Source organism: Elgaria multicarinata, chromosome 6 (assembly GCF_023053635.1).
Source record: "Elgaria multicarinata webbii isolate HBS135686 ecotype San Diego chromosome 6, rElgMul1.1.pri, whole genome shotgun sequence".
NCBI classification, from domain to species: domain Eukaryota; kingdom Metazoa; phylum Chordata; class Lepidosauria; order Squamata; family Anguidae; genus Elgaria; species Elgaria multicarinata.
In genome coordinates, this window is record NC_086176.1 from 9,090,530 (window position 1) to 9,108,728 (window position 18,199).

The 18,199-nt window shown below is 48.7% G+C and overlaps 1 protein-coding gene across 3 annotated transcripts in view; it reads left to right on the forward strand.

Moving 5' to 3' along the window:
* Positions 1-1,356: 1,356 nt before the first annotated feature.
* IFFO1 (intermediate filament family orphan 1) overlaps positions 1,357-18,199 on the forward strand; it is a 28,550-nt gene continuing 11,707 nt past the window's right edge. For all 3 annotated transcript variants that reach the window (XM_063128980.1, XM_063128981.1, XM_063128982.1), the window contains exon 1: positions 1,357-2,159. In XM_063128980.1, the coding sequence (XP_062985050.1) occupies positions 1,357-2,159 (803 nt within the window). The remainder of the gene's footprint in view (positions 2,160-18,199) is intronic.

Here is an 18,199-nt window from a genome sequence, read left to right on the forward strand (position 1 = left end):
GCACCGGGCACAGCACAGCACTCACATGCATTGGCTGTGAGCCAGCCCGGCCCAAGGATTCAGCTAGGCCTGGGCGGGCGAGATGGCACCCCGCGCCCCGCCCAGCCGAAGCGAAGCCAGGAATGCTGGGTTGGGGGTGGGGTGGCTCTACGTTCGGACTTCCAGAAGAAAAAGAGAGAATGTATGGGTGAATGGGGTGCATTGAGTAAATGCATGTGTTCATGTGTGTTTGTTTGGAGTGAGTGATGCTGAGTGTGTGTGCACGCATGTGAGTTGGGGGGAATGATTTGGCTGTTCCTTTCCAATTTGTTCGCTATAATTGGCATGACGTATTTCATGCACTTTAAAATAAATTTAGCAGTTTCAAGTTTTGTGTTTCTTATTTTTTCCAGGAAACATATGTTCTTAAAAATCAAAGTTAGCAGTGTGTGTGTGTGTGTGTGTGTGTGTGTGTGTGTGTGTGTGTGTGAAAGTAGCTCACCTTGCCTAGGGCACAAAATAGTCTGGCACTGGCCCTGTAGGTGGGTGGGGGGTAGGGAGGGAGGGGGGCTTGAGGTCCAGCCCTCCCTGCCCCACTGAAGGCGATTTAGGCCAGGCTGCTTGCTCTGGCTCTGGCTTAGCTCGCCCTGTGACTGTGTCAGGGGAGAGTGCGTCGCCACCCATACTTTTGGAGCAGGAGACGGCTTTAGCAGCAGCAGCAGCAGCAGCACCTTGTCGGTGTTCCAAGCACCGTGCTGCAGCGTCTCCTCGCCGGGTGCGCAGTGGCTGCGGCCCGAGAGCAGAAACCCACTGCGACGGGGACCATGAAAGCCGCCAGCTGCCGGCTTGGGTTTAGCGCACCGCGAGATCTCCGCTTTCCGCTAGAGTACGGACGAATTCATCACCAGCGCGGGTGGGCCTCTTGCCCGCCCGCGTGCAGCGCTTTCACACGACGTGCACAATTCAGCAGAAACGGTGACCCTGAAAAGCTCCAACGTGACCTCCAAGTATCAAGCGCGGTTTCGCGAATCCGGGGGGGGGGGGGGCGCTGCCGCGCTCTGCCCGTCGGAAAGCCCCCCCCCCCTTCCCGGGGCAGTCGAGCCCCCGGGCGCGCGTCCTCAGCTCCCCCCAGCAGGGACGTGCTGCGCGCAACGGCCCGCCGGCTGGCTCCGCATGGTCCCCGCCCCGCCGCAGCGCCACCCCGGGGCCAGCAGCAGCGGCGGAGGCAGAGGCGGGAGGCGGCGCCTCCTCCGAAGCCCGCCCCTTCGGTGCCAACCGGGCGGGAGTCCCCGGCTGTGATTGGCCGGCCGGCCCGCCTGCCCCGCGCCCGGCCGCTTCCCCCTGCCCCGCCGCAGCCCCTGGACGGCAGCCGCAGCCATGAACCCGTTATTCGGGCCCAACCTCTTCTTCCTGCAGCAGGAGCAGCCGGGCTTGGGCGCCGCCGAGCCCCAGCCGCGCCTGCCGGCCCTGGCCTTGCTGCCCCGCCTTGCGCCCCCGGGGGACTTCCCGGACGGGGAGCTGGCCCCGCCGGCCGACCCCTTCGCCGCCCCTTCGCCGCCGCCGGCCGCCATGGCGCTGCGCAACGACCTGGGCTCCAACATCCACGTGCTGAAGACCCTCAACCTGCGCTTCCGCTGCTTCCTGGCCAAGGTGCACGAGCTGGAGCGCCGCAACCGGCAGCTGGAGAAGCAGCTGCAGCAGGCCCAGGAGGAGGCGGGCGCCCGCCGGGGCAGCCCGCCGCGCCGCGACCAGGCCGTCCAGACGGGCTTCGTCAGCCCCATCCGCCCGCTGGGGCTGCCGCTGGCCAGCGCCGCCGCCGCCGCTGGCCGGCCCGTGGGACTGAGCGCGCCGTCGCGGGCGCTGAGCTCGCCCAGCTGCCGCTCGCCCAGCTGCCACCCGCCCGGGGCGCCGCTCACGCCCACCTCGGGCCCGGCGCCGGCCCTGCCCGGCGCCGGCGCCTTCTCGTCCGCGCCGCGCTTCTTGCCGGGCACCATCTGGTCCTTCTCGCAGGCGCGCCGCCTGGGGCCCGGCCTGGAGACCACCCTGGTGCAGGGGCCCGGCGTCTCCTGGGTGCACCCGGACGGCGTGGGCGTGCAGATCGACACCATCACCCCCGAGATCCGCGCGCTCTACAACGTCCTGGCCAAGGTGAAGCGGGAGCGGGACGAGTACAAGCGCAGGTGAGGCGCCGCGGGAGGTCGGGGGCGCAGCAGACAGGCAGGCAGGCGGCGGGGCTGGGGGAGACAGCGGGGGGGGCGGCCCCTCCCAGCGGCCCCGGCGAAGGCATCGCGCAGAGGGTTGGCTTTTGCCACCTGGGGAGCGCTCCCGGGCTAGCCAGGTCTGCCTTGGTGTAGGAGCAGCTGCCCGCGGCAATGGCTCGCTCAAGTGCAAGCCAGGGTTTCAGCGCATCAGCCTCGCTCGTCTTGGACTGGAGCCGTAGCTTCTCCATCCAGTGCAGGGTCTACGATTGTCAGGGTCCCGCATTTTAGTACCCTTTTAAACATAGCTAGGGAAAGGGCACTTTGGAGCTTTGTTGAATTCGTATATTGCCGGATGTTATGCTGTGGGAAGGCATAATCGCCTTTGTAAACCATGGCCAAGGACTCACATTCCTCCTGCTCTTACACACTCCGCTACACGCCAGGGCCGGTGCCAGACTATTTTGCGCCCTAGGCAAGGCAAGCTATTTGCACACACACGCACACACCCCAAAATTGCCAACTTCAATTCAGCTGTTCAAGAAGAGTTTCTGAACTATTATATTTTCCTTTTATTATGTTTTTTCTTAAAATAACTAATTTGTATAAAACTGTGACCCTTAAAGGGCAGGGCTGCGCCCCTCTGAGGTCTGTGCCCTAGGCGGCTGCCTAGTTGGCCTAAGGGTAGTGCCAGCCCTGGCTACACCCCTCTACGGCTCTACCTTATTTCTACAATTATCTTGAGACACCAGCTGAATCCTGTACGGTGCCCCTTCTGCTATCAATTTGTCCACTGCCATCACCAGCCTGTATCTTTTAGGTAAGCGCCATGACGAATGAGTTCTATGTCACATCTCTGCCACGGGCAGATGCCAATTGAGCTAATTTGGAATTCGGGAGCAGGACAGAAGGTGCAGACACCCAAGCCTTGTAAAGAGCCATGTAGGCAAAATTATTATTATTTATATAGTGCTATTCGTGCACGTAGCACTCTGCAGACATAAGTGGCTTTGGTTTGCAAGCAAGAGTCAGGTTCTTGGCACGAGGATCTCAATATCCACATTTAGATAGTTGCAAGAACTGACAAGGGATGGGTGTAAATGTGTCCACATGCCCTTAAGCTTCATTTCAATTGGAGATGAGGGCTGAGGCTCATCCATACATTACATATAGCCGTGAATGGCTACATATAGCTGTATGTAACTTTTCCCCTCACTTTCCACCCCATTAATCCAAAGCAGCCTCCAAGGCAGCTGATAACTAGAGAAAAGGGTCTTCTGTTCTGTAGTGGTACCCCAGCTGTGGGATGCTCATTCCAGGAGGGCTTGCTTGGTGTGGAAAGCCAACCATCCTTTTGGGCACCAGGTGAAGATATTATTTGCACAACCCCTTTAAAGATACCTCTTTTTCAAATTTGAAATTTTTACCTGGTTTATGGTGTAGGGGTGTGTTTTACTTTTTGTTGTTATGAATTGTTAAATCTATGTCTAAAAAGCTGTTTTTGAGCGCCCTTTAGACTTAGTAAAGTAGGTTATTAAATATTTACAGTAAAAAATAGAAATTTGAGGAGGGGAAGTAAGATTTGCAGTGTTTGCAATGTTCAGGTCTGTTTAAATATACCAAGGCTGCAGCTGTCTTTAATCGTGTTAGGCATTGGGGAGGAGAGTCAGGCTATGAACCAAGATCCAAAGTACTTTAACGTCATCACATGGAGGCTGGTAAGATCTCTAGCTCAGAAGACCCTTTAAACAGTGAGATGAACAAACCACAAACAGCTGCAAGAAACATATTTTTCTTGGGGATGCTGTTAACTTAGCTGCTTTGAGCATGAAAGCAGGGACAGCTGCACATTTACAAAGACGCAAACTCATCCGACTTCTTTCTGGACTATTTATGTAACATGTAAAGGGAGTACGTGTGCATTTTCCTTACGGTGCCCATGTGGGACCAGGCGTGTGTACGTGTGTGGGGCGGGGAGTTCCTTCTCTATGTGGAACTCACTCAAGTGTCAGTTCCTTTTTTTCACGTTTCACAAGCAGTGTGAGAAGATGCACAAGCCACACATATTTCTTTTGCCAGTATTTCCTTGTAACATGCAAAACCACTTTTGTTACCATTGTTACTAAGCTTTAGCTATTGAACAGAGAAGCTGATCTATGGAAGAACGGGAAATTAAAAGTCAATATTATTTTGCTGCGGTATTCAAGGACAGGCTTTGGGTTAGGCCCAGGATCCTGGCAACTTTTGAAACAGCATTACATGGGCAGCGCTTCTGAGAGAAGGACAAAGTATTTAGAAGTTCTTTGGTTTGAAAAAAGCAAGTAAGAGATTCATAACTAGATCTCTGTTTTGATTTGTTTGTTTTTTACTTTGAATTTGAGGCAGGAACTCTAAAGGAAGGGGTGCTTGAAATCACCTTCATTTCTCATCACTGTTAAACTCAGGGAAAAGACCTATATTGTGCTTGTCTTTCTCTCCCTGCACCCCACCTGATGGGGCTTAAGAGCCGCTCTGGCAGAGATGAGGGATGACACTTTTCGATTGTGTAAATGGTATGGCCAGAAAGGGTTAAGCAGCCCTTCCCACAATGCCACTGCCCGATCAAATTTCTTTTAAAAGCATCAAGTCATACATCTTCCTTGCCACATCTCCTTTGGCCCTAAAATGGGTGGGATGTTGGGGGGGGGTGCGTAGGGACAGAAGGGGCCAGGAGAAGAGTAATGAATACTGTGGGGAAACATTTCATGCTCTAGTAAGACTAGAACTCTGGATCCACCTAGGAAATGGATGGGCCATAAATTCAGGAAAGACAAAAGGAAGGACTTTAACACATAATGTCCACAAGATGGGCTGACCACTGGCTTTAAAGGGGTTTAGATTGGAGCTGTCAGCCTTGATAGCTAAAGTGAAGCTTCTTGTTCAGTGTCAGTAAGCCACTGACTCCCAGTTGCTGGGACAGGAGCTGAACGGTGGGAGAGGGCTGTTTCTTTCATTCCCAGCTTGCAGCCTTCTTAGAAGCATCTGTCTGGCAACCTCTCAACAAGAGCTTCTCCTATAAAATACCGCAGTAAATTTCAAATCCTGTACTAAAAGGCCCAAGTCATGCAGGTATAAATGTCTGCAGGGCCAGTGTTTGTCCTTCATTGATGGCAGTCATATTTATTCATCCTATCTCTTATAATTGTTATAACGATAGCCTGTCTCTTTTAAGAAAGGCAATGAAACCCTCCACCATCACTTTTCCAGATATGATAAGCGAGGGGCAGGCAGACGATCATTCTTAGCATAGCTATATCACAGGGGTCGGTGACTTGTGGCCCTCCAGATATTTCAGCCTACAATTTATTTTATTTATTTTATTTACTACATTTTTATACCGCCCAATAGCCGAAGCTCTCTGGGCGGTTCACAAAAATTAAAACCATCATAAAACAACCAACAAGTTAAAAACACAAATACAAAATACAATATAAAAAGCACAACCAGGATAAAACCACGCAGCAAAATTGATATAAGGTTAAAATACAGAGTTAAAACAGTATAATTTAAATTTAAGTTAAAATTAAGTGTTAAAATACTGAGTGAGTAAAAAGGTCTTCAGCTGACGACGAAAGGAGTACAGTGTAGGCGCCAGGCGGACCTCTCTGGGGAGCTCATTCCACAACCGGGGTGCCACAGCGGAGAAAGCCCTCCTTCTAGTAGCCACCTGCCTCACTTCCTTTGGCAGGGGCTCACGGAGAAGGGCCCCTGTAGATGATCTTAAGGTCTGGGTAGGTACATATGGGAGGAGGCGTTCCTTCAAATAACCTGGCCCCAAACCGTTTAGGGCTTTAAATGTCAATACCAGCACTTTGAATCGGGCCCGGACCTGGACTGGCAGCCAATGAAGTTGTAAAAGGACTGGCGTAATGTGATCTCGCCAGCCAGTCCCTGTTAGTAAACGGGCTGCCCTGTTTTGTACCAGCTGACGCTTCCGGACCGTTTTCAAAGGCAGCCCCACGTATAACGCATTGCAGTAATCCAAACGAGAGGTTATCAGAGCATGGATAACTGTAGCTAGGCTATCACTGTCCAGATAAGGGTGCAGTTGGTAGATCAGCCTAAGCTGATAAAAGGTGCTCTTTGCCACTGAGTTCACCTGTGCCTCAAGTGACAATTCTGGATCGAAGAGCACCCCCAAACTACGGGCCCGATCCTTTAGGGAGAGTGCAACCCCGTCCAGGACAGGGCAAACATCACCTCGCCGGACAGATGAACCACCCGCTAACAGTACCTCCATCTTGTCTGGATTGAGTCTCAGTTTGTTAGCCCTCATCCAGTCCATTACCGTGCCCAGGCACTGGTTCAGAATAGTCACTGCCTCACCTGGGTTTGATGAAAAGGAAAGGTAGAGCTGGGTATCATCCGCATATTGATGACACCTCAGTCCACATCTCCGGATAACCTCCCCCAGCGGCTTCATGGATATTTTAAACAGCATAGGGGATAAGATAGAGCCCTGCGGAACCCCATGGCTTAGGAGCCACGGCACAGAGCAATAATCCCCCAGCACCACCTTCTGGAATCGGCCATCCAAGTAGGAGCGGAACCACTGCAACGCAGTACCTCCAACTCCCAGCTCAGACAACCTATCCAGAAGGATACCATGGTCGATGGTATCGAAGGCCGCTGAGAGGTCCAGGAGAACCAACAGGGTCGCACTCCCCCTGTCTCTCTCCCAACAGAGGTCATCCCACAGGGCGACCAAGGCAGTTTCCGTTCCAAAACCAGGCCTGAAACCTGATTGAAATGGATCTAGATAATCCGTTTCATTCAAGAGTGCCTGGAGTTGTCCTGCAACCACCCGCTCAAGCACCTTGCCCAGGAAGGGGATATTAGCCACCAGCCTGTAGTTGTTAACATCCTCCGGGTCCAGATTAGGCTTCTTCAGGAGTGGTCTAATTACCGCCTCTTTTAAAGAGGCCGGCACCACTCCCTCTCTCAAGGAGGCATTTACAACCTCCTGGACCCAGCCAGCGATCCCCTCCTTATTTGAAGTAATGAGCCACGAGGTGCAAGGGTCAAGCACACAGGTGGTCGACCGGACTTGGCCAAGCACCTTGTCCACATCCTCGGGCCTCAATAACTGAAACTCTTCCAATAAAACTGAGCCGGACGGCGCTCTGAACGCCTCTACTAGTGGAGCTGCATTAAGTGTGGTGTCCAATTCATGACGAATCTGAGCGACTTTATCTTCAAAGTGCCGTGCAAACTCGTCACAGCGTGCTACCGAGGGTTCAACTATCTCATGCCCTGGCTCAGAGTGTAACAGGCCGCGAACCACTCGGAAAAGCTCCTCTGGACGACACTGAGAAGATGCAATGCTGGTGGAAAAGAACTGCCTCTTTGCCACCCTCACCGCCACAGAGTAGGCTCGATAGTGAGCTCTAACCCATGTTCGATCAGACCCAGCACGAGTCTTCCTCCACCTGCATTCTAGCCGTCTCCCCTCTTGCTTCATTGCCCTCAGCTCAGGTGTATACCAAGGAGCTGACCGGGCTCTGCTCAGAGGGAGAGGACTCTTGGGCGCGATCGTGTCAACCGCCCGAGTCATCTCTGTATTCCTCAAAGCGACCTGGGCTTCGACAGGAGCACCGGCCATATCAGCAGGAAAATCCCCCAGAGCCCTCTGGAATCCATCGGAGTCCATTAGCCTCCGGGGGCGGACCATTTTAATAGGCCCCCCACCCTTGCAGAGGGGAAAGGCTGCCGAGAGTCTAAACCTCAGTAGGAAGTGATCTGACCATGACAAGGGGGTAGATGTTAGTTCCCCCACTTCCAGATCGCCATCCTCCTGTCCAGTCGAGAAAACCAGATCAAGTGTGTGCCCCTTTGCATGTGTTGGGCCGATGACATGTTGAGACAGCCCCATGGTTGTCATGGCAGCCATGAAGTCCTGAGCCGCTCCGGATACAGCAGCCTCGGCATGGAAGTTGAGATCCCCCAGAACCACCATCCTGGGGGTCCTCAACACCAGGTCCGAGACAACCTCCGTCAGCTCAGGCAGGGAGACTGTGGGGCAGCGGGGTGGACGGTACACCAGCAGAATCCCTAATCTGTCTTGAGTATCCAACACACAGTACAAACACTCCAGACCAGCACTCGACTGAACAGGAAGCCTAGAGAGGGAGATTGTATTCCTATAGACCACGGCAACCCCCCCTCCCCGGCCCTTGAGTCTGTGCTGGTGCTGCACCGAGTACCCAGGAGGGCAGAGCTGGGTGAGAGCAACCCCCCTCGCCAGTTCACCCACCCAGGTCTCAGTGATGCATACCAGGTCAGCCCCCTCATCCACAATCAAATCATGGATGAGGGAGATTTTATTCTGGACTGACAACTCCCATTATCTGTCATCATTGACTAGACTGGCTAGGCCTGATGGGAGTTGTAGGCCCAAACACCTGCAGGGCCACAAGTCACCCACCCCTGCTATATCAGAACCATGCTTTGATGGGGTAGAATCAAGTGCTACCCACTGATCCACCCTGGTTCCTTCCAGAGGATCCATAAAACACAGAGTGCTTTGCCAGTAGCCATATTACCTAGGCTTCACAAACCGCCTTTACAGCTGTTTCGGGAAGAAAGGCAGTATTTAAATATTTTAAAATGCACCTCTGTGCATGTCAGAAAAACAGCTTCTAGAGAGGACAATTCGGAGCAGAGATGGTGCTATTGCTTAATCCTTTCCTCTGCTGCTGCTTCTCTGCTCCAAAGGAACCTTTGGGGAACTCAATGTATGTTTACTCTCCCAAACGCACTGTTTGGAACCCTGCTGTCTGCATAAGAGAGATTTGGATAGGGAAAGTAGCAGATGAGGAAAGGATCAAGCCACAACCAGCAGCAGCTTTCTGCTCCTCCACACCACATTGCCACCTCATTGGGGCATTTGTACTTGTCTGTTTTTCATATATAGCTAGCCTCTGTCCCTTGATGTGTGGATACAGAGCCGCCCTAAGACACACTGGTGCTTGAGGCAGAACATCAGAATAGCATCCCTCCTGCACTAATTAGTGTGCAGCACAATCTACCCGAACATTTTCCTACACAAGAGAGGAGAAAGTATAGGGAGAGTTGCAATATTCCCCCCACCCTGTTCCTGTGTCCTTAACATCAGCCTGACATACAGTAATAGAGTGGGTGAAGCTTTCCCTGGTATGGAGAGGAGTTGATGGAAGGCATTTCACCTGTTTGTGTTTGTTAAAAGACAAACAAGAAAAGGGTCTGTACAAAAAGACAGGGAGGGAAAGAACAGCTGGAAATCTTGAGCTGAATCGGGTATCTGGAGCATCCAGGTGCATGTGCCATCTGTGTGCATACAAGAAAAGTACGTTTGTGGTGTGCAAGTCTGGCATCTATTGTGGTTCCAAAGATTACTAAGATGATAACTGCAAAGAGTTTTGTGCAATTAGGGGAAGGGCTAAATAAATATTAACGCTAGGAACCATTGTTAATCCTACTTAGAGTAGACCCATTGAAACTAATGGCAGTTGTTAGCCAGGACTAATTTAAGATCCATTTATTTCAATGGGTCTACTAACATTGGATGGTTCCCTAAGTATATACATTAACATGTACACACGAGACCATTTCAGGGCCAAGCGGTTACTGAAATCGGAAGGGCCCCAGTCACTGCACTGGGGGTGTCCCGTCCCCCCTCCACTTTTTCAAGTAACCCCTCAGGTGTAATATTCTGAGGGAAACCTGAGCCCACATAGAGTTTGGCAATTCCAAAGTGTGTGTTTTAATTCTCAAAAGTGGCAAATGCATAAGATGGCTGTGCTGTTTCATGCAACACCACTAATGTCTGCAGAAAAACACAGTTTCCAAGCTGGAAAGGTTTTTAAAAGACCATCTACTCCGTGCCTGATACAGATAAATAATCTATGGCACAAGTTTATTGTGGCCTTTATCCTCCTCCGGGCAGCCCTGCTACTCAGGGAAGCTGCTTCTACCCTCTCCTCACCCTCCACACCACAGCCTACCCCATTCAGCAGGATCCCCCTGACCTTCTGTGTTGCATTCTGGGTGCTGGAGGAGCTGCCATGCATGGTCAGGAGGGAGCACCAAAGTCTGCTTCCACTAACACTGCATGTGACTAAATTTAGATCCATCCCTATATGTTTTTTTTAAAAATTGACTCCTCTTTGATACTTTGGCCTAATCCACACCAAGCAGGATATTGCACTATGAAAGCGGTATATTTATTTATTTATTTATTACATTTTTATACCGCCCAATAGCCGAAGCTCTCTGGGCGGTTCACAAAAATTAAAACCACAATAAAACATGTTTTATATAAACGGTATATAAAAGGCAGGAGCCACACGACTGCTTTATAGCGGTATTGGAGGGCACCGACAAGTTTTGGGGCCCATTGATCCAGGCCATAGACCGCTTTCATAATGCTGTATCCTGCTTGGTGTGGCTCCTGCCTTTTATATACCGTTTTCATACCGCTTCCATAGTGCAATATCCTGCTTGGTGTAGATTTACTTCAGCTATTGGGCAGTATAAAAATGCAATAAATACTTCATTACATCTGAGAATAGCAAGTGTAGGAAAGTCAACCCCTTCCCCAGCCTTATTGATGCGTCTACACTACCAATGAGTTTTGGTTTTATACCAGTTTAACTGCCCTGGCTTCTTCCTAAGCATCCTGGGAACTGCAGTTCGGTGGGGGCCCTGAGCATCTATTTGAGATCTTTGCTCTATGCCCTTGATAGAACCACTTTTCTCAGGTGTCCTGAGGAACTCATAAACCAGCCTACGCCTATGGTGCAAATCTGCTTTGAGGGCGCCCTCTTTTTCTTGCCCCCCCCTTAGTGGATCTGTCTGCACATGGCAAATATCAGGTGCTGCAGACAACCTGAGGTGAGCTGTTGTGTTCAAGCTTTGGTTGTGATCTACTCTGAGGCATCTGCTTAAAACGGAATATTGGACCATCATATGTCACAGCAAGAGTACTTCAGTCATTATAGTACATATATGTGAAGAACATAACTGGTATCTAGGAAGGGGGTGAGGGGGTGCGTGCGTGCGTGCGTGCGTGCTTGCTCACTCTGAATGAGTGTTGTATAGGGGACTTTAAGCTTGTATGTATATATCACATGGCTATCGTTATTGACCCCAAACTACTTTTAATGGGCTCTCCCACACTAGAGGCCTTCAAGAGGCAGCTGGACAACCATCTGTCAGGGATGCTTTAAGGTGGATTCCTGCACTGAGCAGGGGGTTGGACTCGATGGCCTTGTAGGCCCCTTCCAACTCTGCTATTCTATGATTCTATGACTATCCCCCTGAAATTTGGTACTCTCAGAGTTCCTATTAAAAGTAGATAAAATTTTAAATGGGGACCAGAAGTGCTTGCAAATGAGGCTTTTATTGTGCAATCACTCTGCTTTGTTCATGGAATTTTAGAGGGGGGGTTGTCCAGAAGTCGTAATCGCTTGTGTTTTTCCACTGCTGCTTCCACCTTTTATTCCCCGCCCCGCCCCCGCCCCCCAAATAGCTCCACAATGTCTTTTGAAGTTGTGGTGCTAGAAGCACTCCATCTGGAAGCATCCTAGTAAGAGAAACTGGAGGAGAACCCATGGTGTGTTGTTGGGTGGTGAACTCTGGGTTGTTCATGGTTAACAACCCATAGTTAACCCAGAGTGCAGGGTTCGCATGTAACAAGAAACAACGATTCAACAGCAACCCATGATTCAGTGACTACTCATATTCAACCTATACTCCGGGTTATGTGTGAACTGGGCGGAGCCTCTTCGGTAATTGGTTTGCTACACTTCTTCCCTTATCTCCCTTCCTTTTGGTCTACAACTTAAAAGCTGCTATTGAGGAAGACGTGAGCTGTGGGGTCACTCAAGGCAACTGTGCGTGCTAGATGCTTTCTGCTTGCCTGGGCTGTGCAAAGTGAGAAGGAGGAGGAACTGTTGCAGTGAGACTATTATTAGGAAGTGGTGCATTGCAGATGAGAACGGGAATCTAGTGGGATGGAGGTGGGGGTGAAGTTGAAGCAGAATGTAGAGGCATGAAGCTTTTGGCTTTTTTCTAATTTTGTTGGCCCGCTGTCAGGTCAGAGTTGCTCCCTAATCAATGCTTAATCCATTTTCACCATTCAGTAAGAAGAAAAAAGGTGAAGATACATTTTTAATAGATTGTGCTAAGTTAGAGAGGGACAAAATGTGTGTGTTCTCTTGCCGGAGCAGAAAGGCTGGTGGGATGAAGGGGAGATAATCTGCGGAAGGTGGAAATTTCCACGCTGGGACATGGTGGAAATTGCCCAGGGAAAAGATGGGTTTAAATCACTCTTTCCATCTATATATCTGTATGTCTATATTAAAAAAAACAGTTTGCAGCATGTCGCTTGGCATTTTGACCAAAGAAAAGAATCCGGGATGGGGCTCTGCTGATAAATCAGGCTCTACTCAATGGCTGGAGTCATTATTATTATTATTATTATTGTTCTTATTATCAGGAAATAGGTTTAGACCCTGAGTGCACTGACTCACCCCCCTACACACACACACACACATACGAGTAGGTGCACATCACTGCTGCAGGGGAAAAATAAAGCAACTCATTCTAGTATACTATTGCTGCCCCCCAACACACCCATCGCCATTTTGTAATGACCATTTTGCTTGTGTACATATAGGCGAGCGAGAAGTTGATTTGCAACATTCCATCACACTCTTAAGTGACCAAGAAATGGATCCCGGGGCAAGACTCTGTGCAGATGGGGGCTGGCTTGGTTCTCAGTGGGGCCCACTGAACTCTATAGGACAAAGTACGTTGCCCACAACCTAGGACACAATGGAGAAGGTGCAAAACCTGGGATCACCAAGGGCAGCCTTAGCCCATGCCACCAGCTTGTCCCCAAGTGAGTGGCTGACATTCTTGTGGGGAAGAGGAAAACACTGCAATGTGGACACTGTTGCAGAGGGACGGCACCGTAACTCAGGGATGACCAACTTCCTTAGCCTACAATTCCCATTGGCCCTAGCCAGAGTTCCCAATATTGAGGGATCATGCGGATTGTAGTCCAAAACACCTAGAGGGCCAGAAGTTTCCCACCTCTGCCATAGCCCTTGTGGGGTGAGGGGAGAGACCGGGGCAGCAGCCACTGCTAATGGGAATCTCATCGGCAGGAGGAAAACCCATCTCTCCCCCTTCTGAAAGCAGCTCCAGAGTAGTGGGGCTAGGGCTATATATTTCTACTGCTTCCTTCCCTTCCTCTTAATATGGAGCTGAGGTCAGGATGCAGACCCCCATCTTGACGGCGGCGGGTCTGCGCAGCGAGGCCTCCAGGCTCCCAAATTGGCGCTCCTTCCCGGCATCTGCATGGGGAGGAGAGCCAATGCGGAGTTGCTGCCACACCAAGCACTGAGGAGGAGGGAGGAACAGGGCAGCCGGCTCTCCTCCCCCTGACCTCACTGTGGCTGCCCCGTTCCTATTATTATTATTATTATTATTATTATTATTATTATTATTATTTTAATCTGTAGATGCGAACGGCTGCCCCGTTCCTCTCCTCCCTCCCCCAGTTTTTTAGCTCCCCGTCACCCCCCTTCCCTGTCCAGCCCAGCCGATGGTGACCGATCAGGGGGCGCCATCAGCTCCGCAACCAAAAAAGTCGGGGTGAGTGCCTGACTTTTTTAAAGTGGAGTTTCGGGGGTTTGGCCCCTGGATGGATTCGCAATGGCGGCTGCGCCATGTAGATGACCTGTCGCCACTCCGAATCCACCCCGGGGAAAACCGTTTGTCAAGACCAGGTAAGGTGATCTCTTTGCCCACTTCAGATGTAGCTTCTGAACTGGGAGCAGGAAAGTATTGCTCATCTTTTCGTTGGAGGTAGAGTTCAGTTTGGAGGAGTGTGTGTGTGTGTGTGTGTGTGTGTGTGTGTGTGTGTGTGTAGCAGGCCCTTGTTTCATCTGAGCTAGTGGCCTTCCTGATGGATGGATGGATGGATGGATGGATGGATGGAAGGGTGGGGTGGAGTGGAGAGGAATGGTTGGGGTTCTGCATCCCTCTAACTCTTCCACTGATCACAGCTGATATTAATTACTTAATTTAACCTTTTAAATGATGATGGTTTTGAATTTCATATTTCCTAGGAAGTACATTTAAAAAATGGATAATTTCTCAAATATGTAAGTGATTTAGTCTTTTAGAAAATAGAACATGACATATTGCTAATTTTAATATGATGTGTGTCAAGCTGCTTTGGGGTCTATACACACACACACACTAACATAAATATATAAATGGAGTTTCCATTTCAGAACATAGGTTTGTGTGGCTTCTCCCTGTCAGAATGAAGGACCTTGAGTAAATGTGTCCCTTTACAGAGCAGATGCCCAGATCTTCTCAAAAACTCAGGCTTTGTAGTTACTCATAGGGTTTTCTATAAGATGGGAAGTAAACATTCATATTTATTTGGTAGAGAGAGTCATAAACCATTTGTAATTTGAAAAATGAAGTAATTCTTGAGCTCAGGTAGTTGGAGGATATAAAACCGGAGGGCGCTTGTGGGCACTTCCACATTTGACATTTAGTGTAGAGTCTAGGGTGACCATATGAAAAGGAGGACAGGGCTCCTGTATCTTTAACAGTTGCATAGAAACTGTTCAGCAGGTGTCATTTGTATATATGGAGAACCTGGTGAAATTCCCTCTTCACCACCATAGTTAAAGGTGCAGGAGCTATTCTAGAGTGACCAGATTTAAAAGAGGGCAGGGCACCTGCAGCTTTAACTGTTGTTATGAAGAGGAAATTTCACCAGGTTCATATATACAAATGACACCTGCTGAAATTTCCTTTTCAGTACAACTGTTAAAGATACAGGAGCCCTGTCCTCCTTTTCATATGGTCACACTAGTAGAGTCACTATGCCTTGTTAATCCACGTTTTATGGAGAGCGAGGTTCGCATGATCCTGTGTATTTCCAGAACTGCTTCCAACTTTTTTTCTTACTATTGAAAGTCTTAAGTTGTGCTCCTCTTCCATCTTTCTCAAAATCTCCAGTCTCTTCACAACTCTCCTTTTTAAAAGGGTTTTGATGTATTGGGGAGGTGATTTACCATAGTTATTAAAACAAACTTATTCACTATAACCTTTGCAGTGGATGCATTTTATCATCCCATTACTATTTAAAATCAGTATTTTAATTACCGGCAAGACACTTTTCCAGCTATGTTTTTAAAAATTAAAATATCCATGAAATAACATTGTAAGGAGAAAGTATTATAGCACTAGTAGTACGCTAATTTTAAAAATTGTGCAGGAAACTCTTCGGTCACCACCATTTTAGACACCCCCCCTCCCCCGCTAAACAAGTGTTCCTAATCTACACCTCCGATCCATTAAGCCTGCAATCCTATGCACGTGTACCTGGGAGTCAGCCCTGTTGAAAGCAATGTGACTTACTTCTGAATAGACTGTATAGGATTGCAAAATGCTTCTTTGTTTGTTTGTTTTGACATTTCATGGATAATAATGAGCAATCACATTAAACGAATAAGAGGTTAGATCTAAATACAAACATGTGGTGAGATTAAAAATCACTCGGATTTTTTCCCCCCAGGGCAGCTAGGCCTTCTCCTTTTCCAGACACAGCAACTATGCCGTTCCCGGTGGTGTGCATGGAACACTGCCAGGCAGTATCGCCTAATGGTGTGGAAAGTCCTTTGGATTTCTGCTTGTAGCTTACAGTGGAAGAACCATGATTTGATAGCGTTAGGAAGCAGCCTTAGAGCTGAGTGTGGTCTCAAAGTCTGTGGTGGTTTTACAATTTCAGATTAATCTGCACCAGATTAATAGCATGCTCTATTGATGATGATGCCTTATTGATAAATAATAATAATAATATAAAACAGATTAAAAAAAGATTCATAGGGCAGGAGAGGGAGGTGATTTCAAACATAGTTTGCAGAAGTGACGTGTGTGGGTTTTTTCTCTCTACAGATGTCAGCTTTCAGTCTGCCCCTGCCTCCTGCCCGCCTGCCTGAGTCATTCTTTCCTATATTCTGCCTAGTTTTCTGTGTTGTTTCCCAAACTATGAGTAATCACCATTTTGTTCTTGTCCTGTAGGGATTGGTGAGCGGGCGGACTCTTCTGGCGTACAGTGTGTTTGGCTTGGGCTTTGCCAGAGGAAAAAAATCCACTTATTTTAGGCAAGACAAGATGGCTTCTGGGCTCTTTAAAATGGAGTTTTAAAACCCTAAAAGGATGTCCAAGAGGGGCAAAATGGCCCTGATACCACTCCGGTTGCATCATGCTACAGCTGCTGACCAGGGTTTTTATCTGCTTCCCCAGCTGAGGCTGTGTCCAGCCAGTTTAATGGGGTCTACATTCAGTTAGCATTGATCTACATATCATAGGCCTATTTGAATCTGGACTGGCTCTCTGTGTGTATCTTCTGTGTGTGTATCTTGAAGGTGGATCATAAAGAAAACTTGCCTGGAAGACTGTAAAAATCTCTGATGCTTTGGACTTTTTTATGAATAGGCCAAAGAAGTCAGATATGCTCTGGATTTTTTAAAAAACGAAACTGTGCAACTAGTACCACATTTCTAAAGGAGCTAGAGGACCAATTGGTTCCATTTCCACATTCAGTTTTGCCCTCGTAGTTATTTGGAGGAAGTTATGTACAACTCAATACAACAGGGGTAACACAAACCCTATTGTACCCATAATTTTTGTGAACCGCCCAGAGAGCATTGGCTATTGGGCGGTATAAAAATGTAATAAATAAATAAATAAATAAATAAATAAAACACATTGAGTATTAGCAGCTAAGCAAACCCACAGGGAATTAACATATCATTGCTTCAGTGGCCCACATTAGCAGAACATAGTGTATTTATTTAATTTACTTTACAGCAAAATCCCAGGGTGGCTCTTTTGTACTATAACATGGGTTGGCAGGGCAGCGGTCTCACCTGACAGGAGACCACAATACACATAACACTAGAGATAGGCAACCTTTTGGGGCCATGGGCACATTTGGCAATTTGAGAAACCGTCCTCAGCGCCCACAAAATGGCTGCCATGGAAGGTGTAGCAAAGGACAAATAGCCTGCCCAAAAGACTGAGCACAAGGCAGAGATGGGGCTTCTGTGTTCCAACACATTAAAGAGCTCCTTTGAACCCACAGTTTTCACCACCACAGTAACCTGTGTCATGACAATCCCAGCTGCTGGTCAGAAAATGTGTGTTTTTGAATGTGGTTCTGCCCCCCCCCCTTTTTTTAAAACATGGGAGAGGTAGGACACTTTCTTGGGTGCCCAGGAAGGCGTTTCAGGAGCACATGGGTGGCATAAACAGTTGCAGTGATGCCCCTTCTCTGGCCTTAGCTAGACCTAAGGTTTATCCCGGGGTCGTCCCTGCCTGCTCCTGGGATATCCTGTGTGTCATTTACTTGAACAGGGACGACCCCGGGACGATCCTGGGGAAAACCTTAGGTCTAGCTAAGGCCTAAGTCAGAGCAGTGGTCAGTATGGATGTGGTCAGATGTTTGGTTTGGTTTGGTTTGCATCAACAGCTAAATAATTAAGACCAGAGTGTATGTGTGGAATTTTTAAAATTATCTTTTCCTAATGCTTTAAAACCAAACTACTGCCATAAAAGGAAATGATGCAAAGCTAGAAACATATTTTTTTTGCTAGACGTTCTAGTAGTACACAGTATGAATTTAAGATCAAACAATTTTTTACTATTAAAAAAATCTTCAAAGTATATTTCTCCCCTTCCCCATTTGGTTTACAAAGATGGATATATTAAGGAACCAACAACCAGGCTATTTAAACATTTGTACCAAGGTAACCCACATTCTGAAGCAACATTCTGTGACCTGGGTTGCAAATTTTGCATATTTTTGTATACTTATTTTCCTTTTTTTTTTTTTGCTACCTAATGTCTATATAGGGCAGTGAACCTTAGCCCCATGGACTACTGGAAATATCCACGTGTATCCAGCTTCT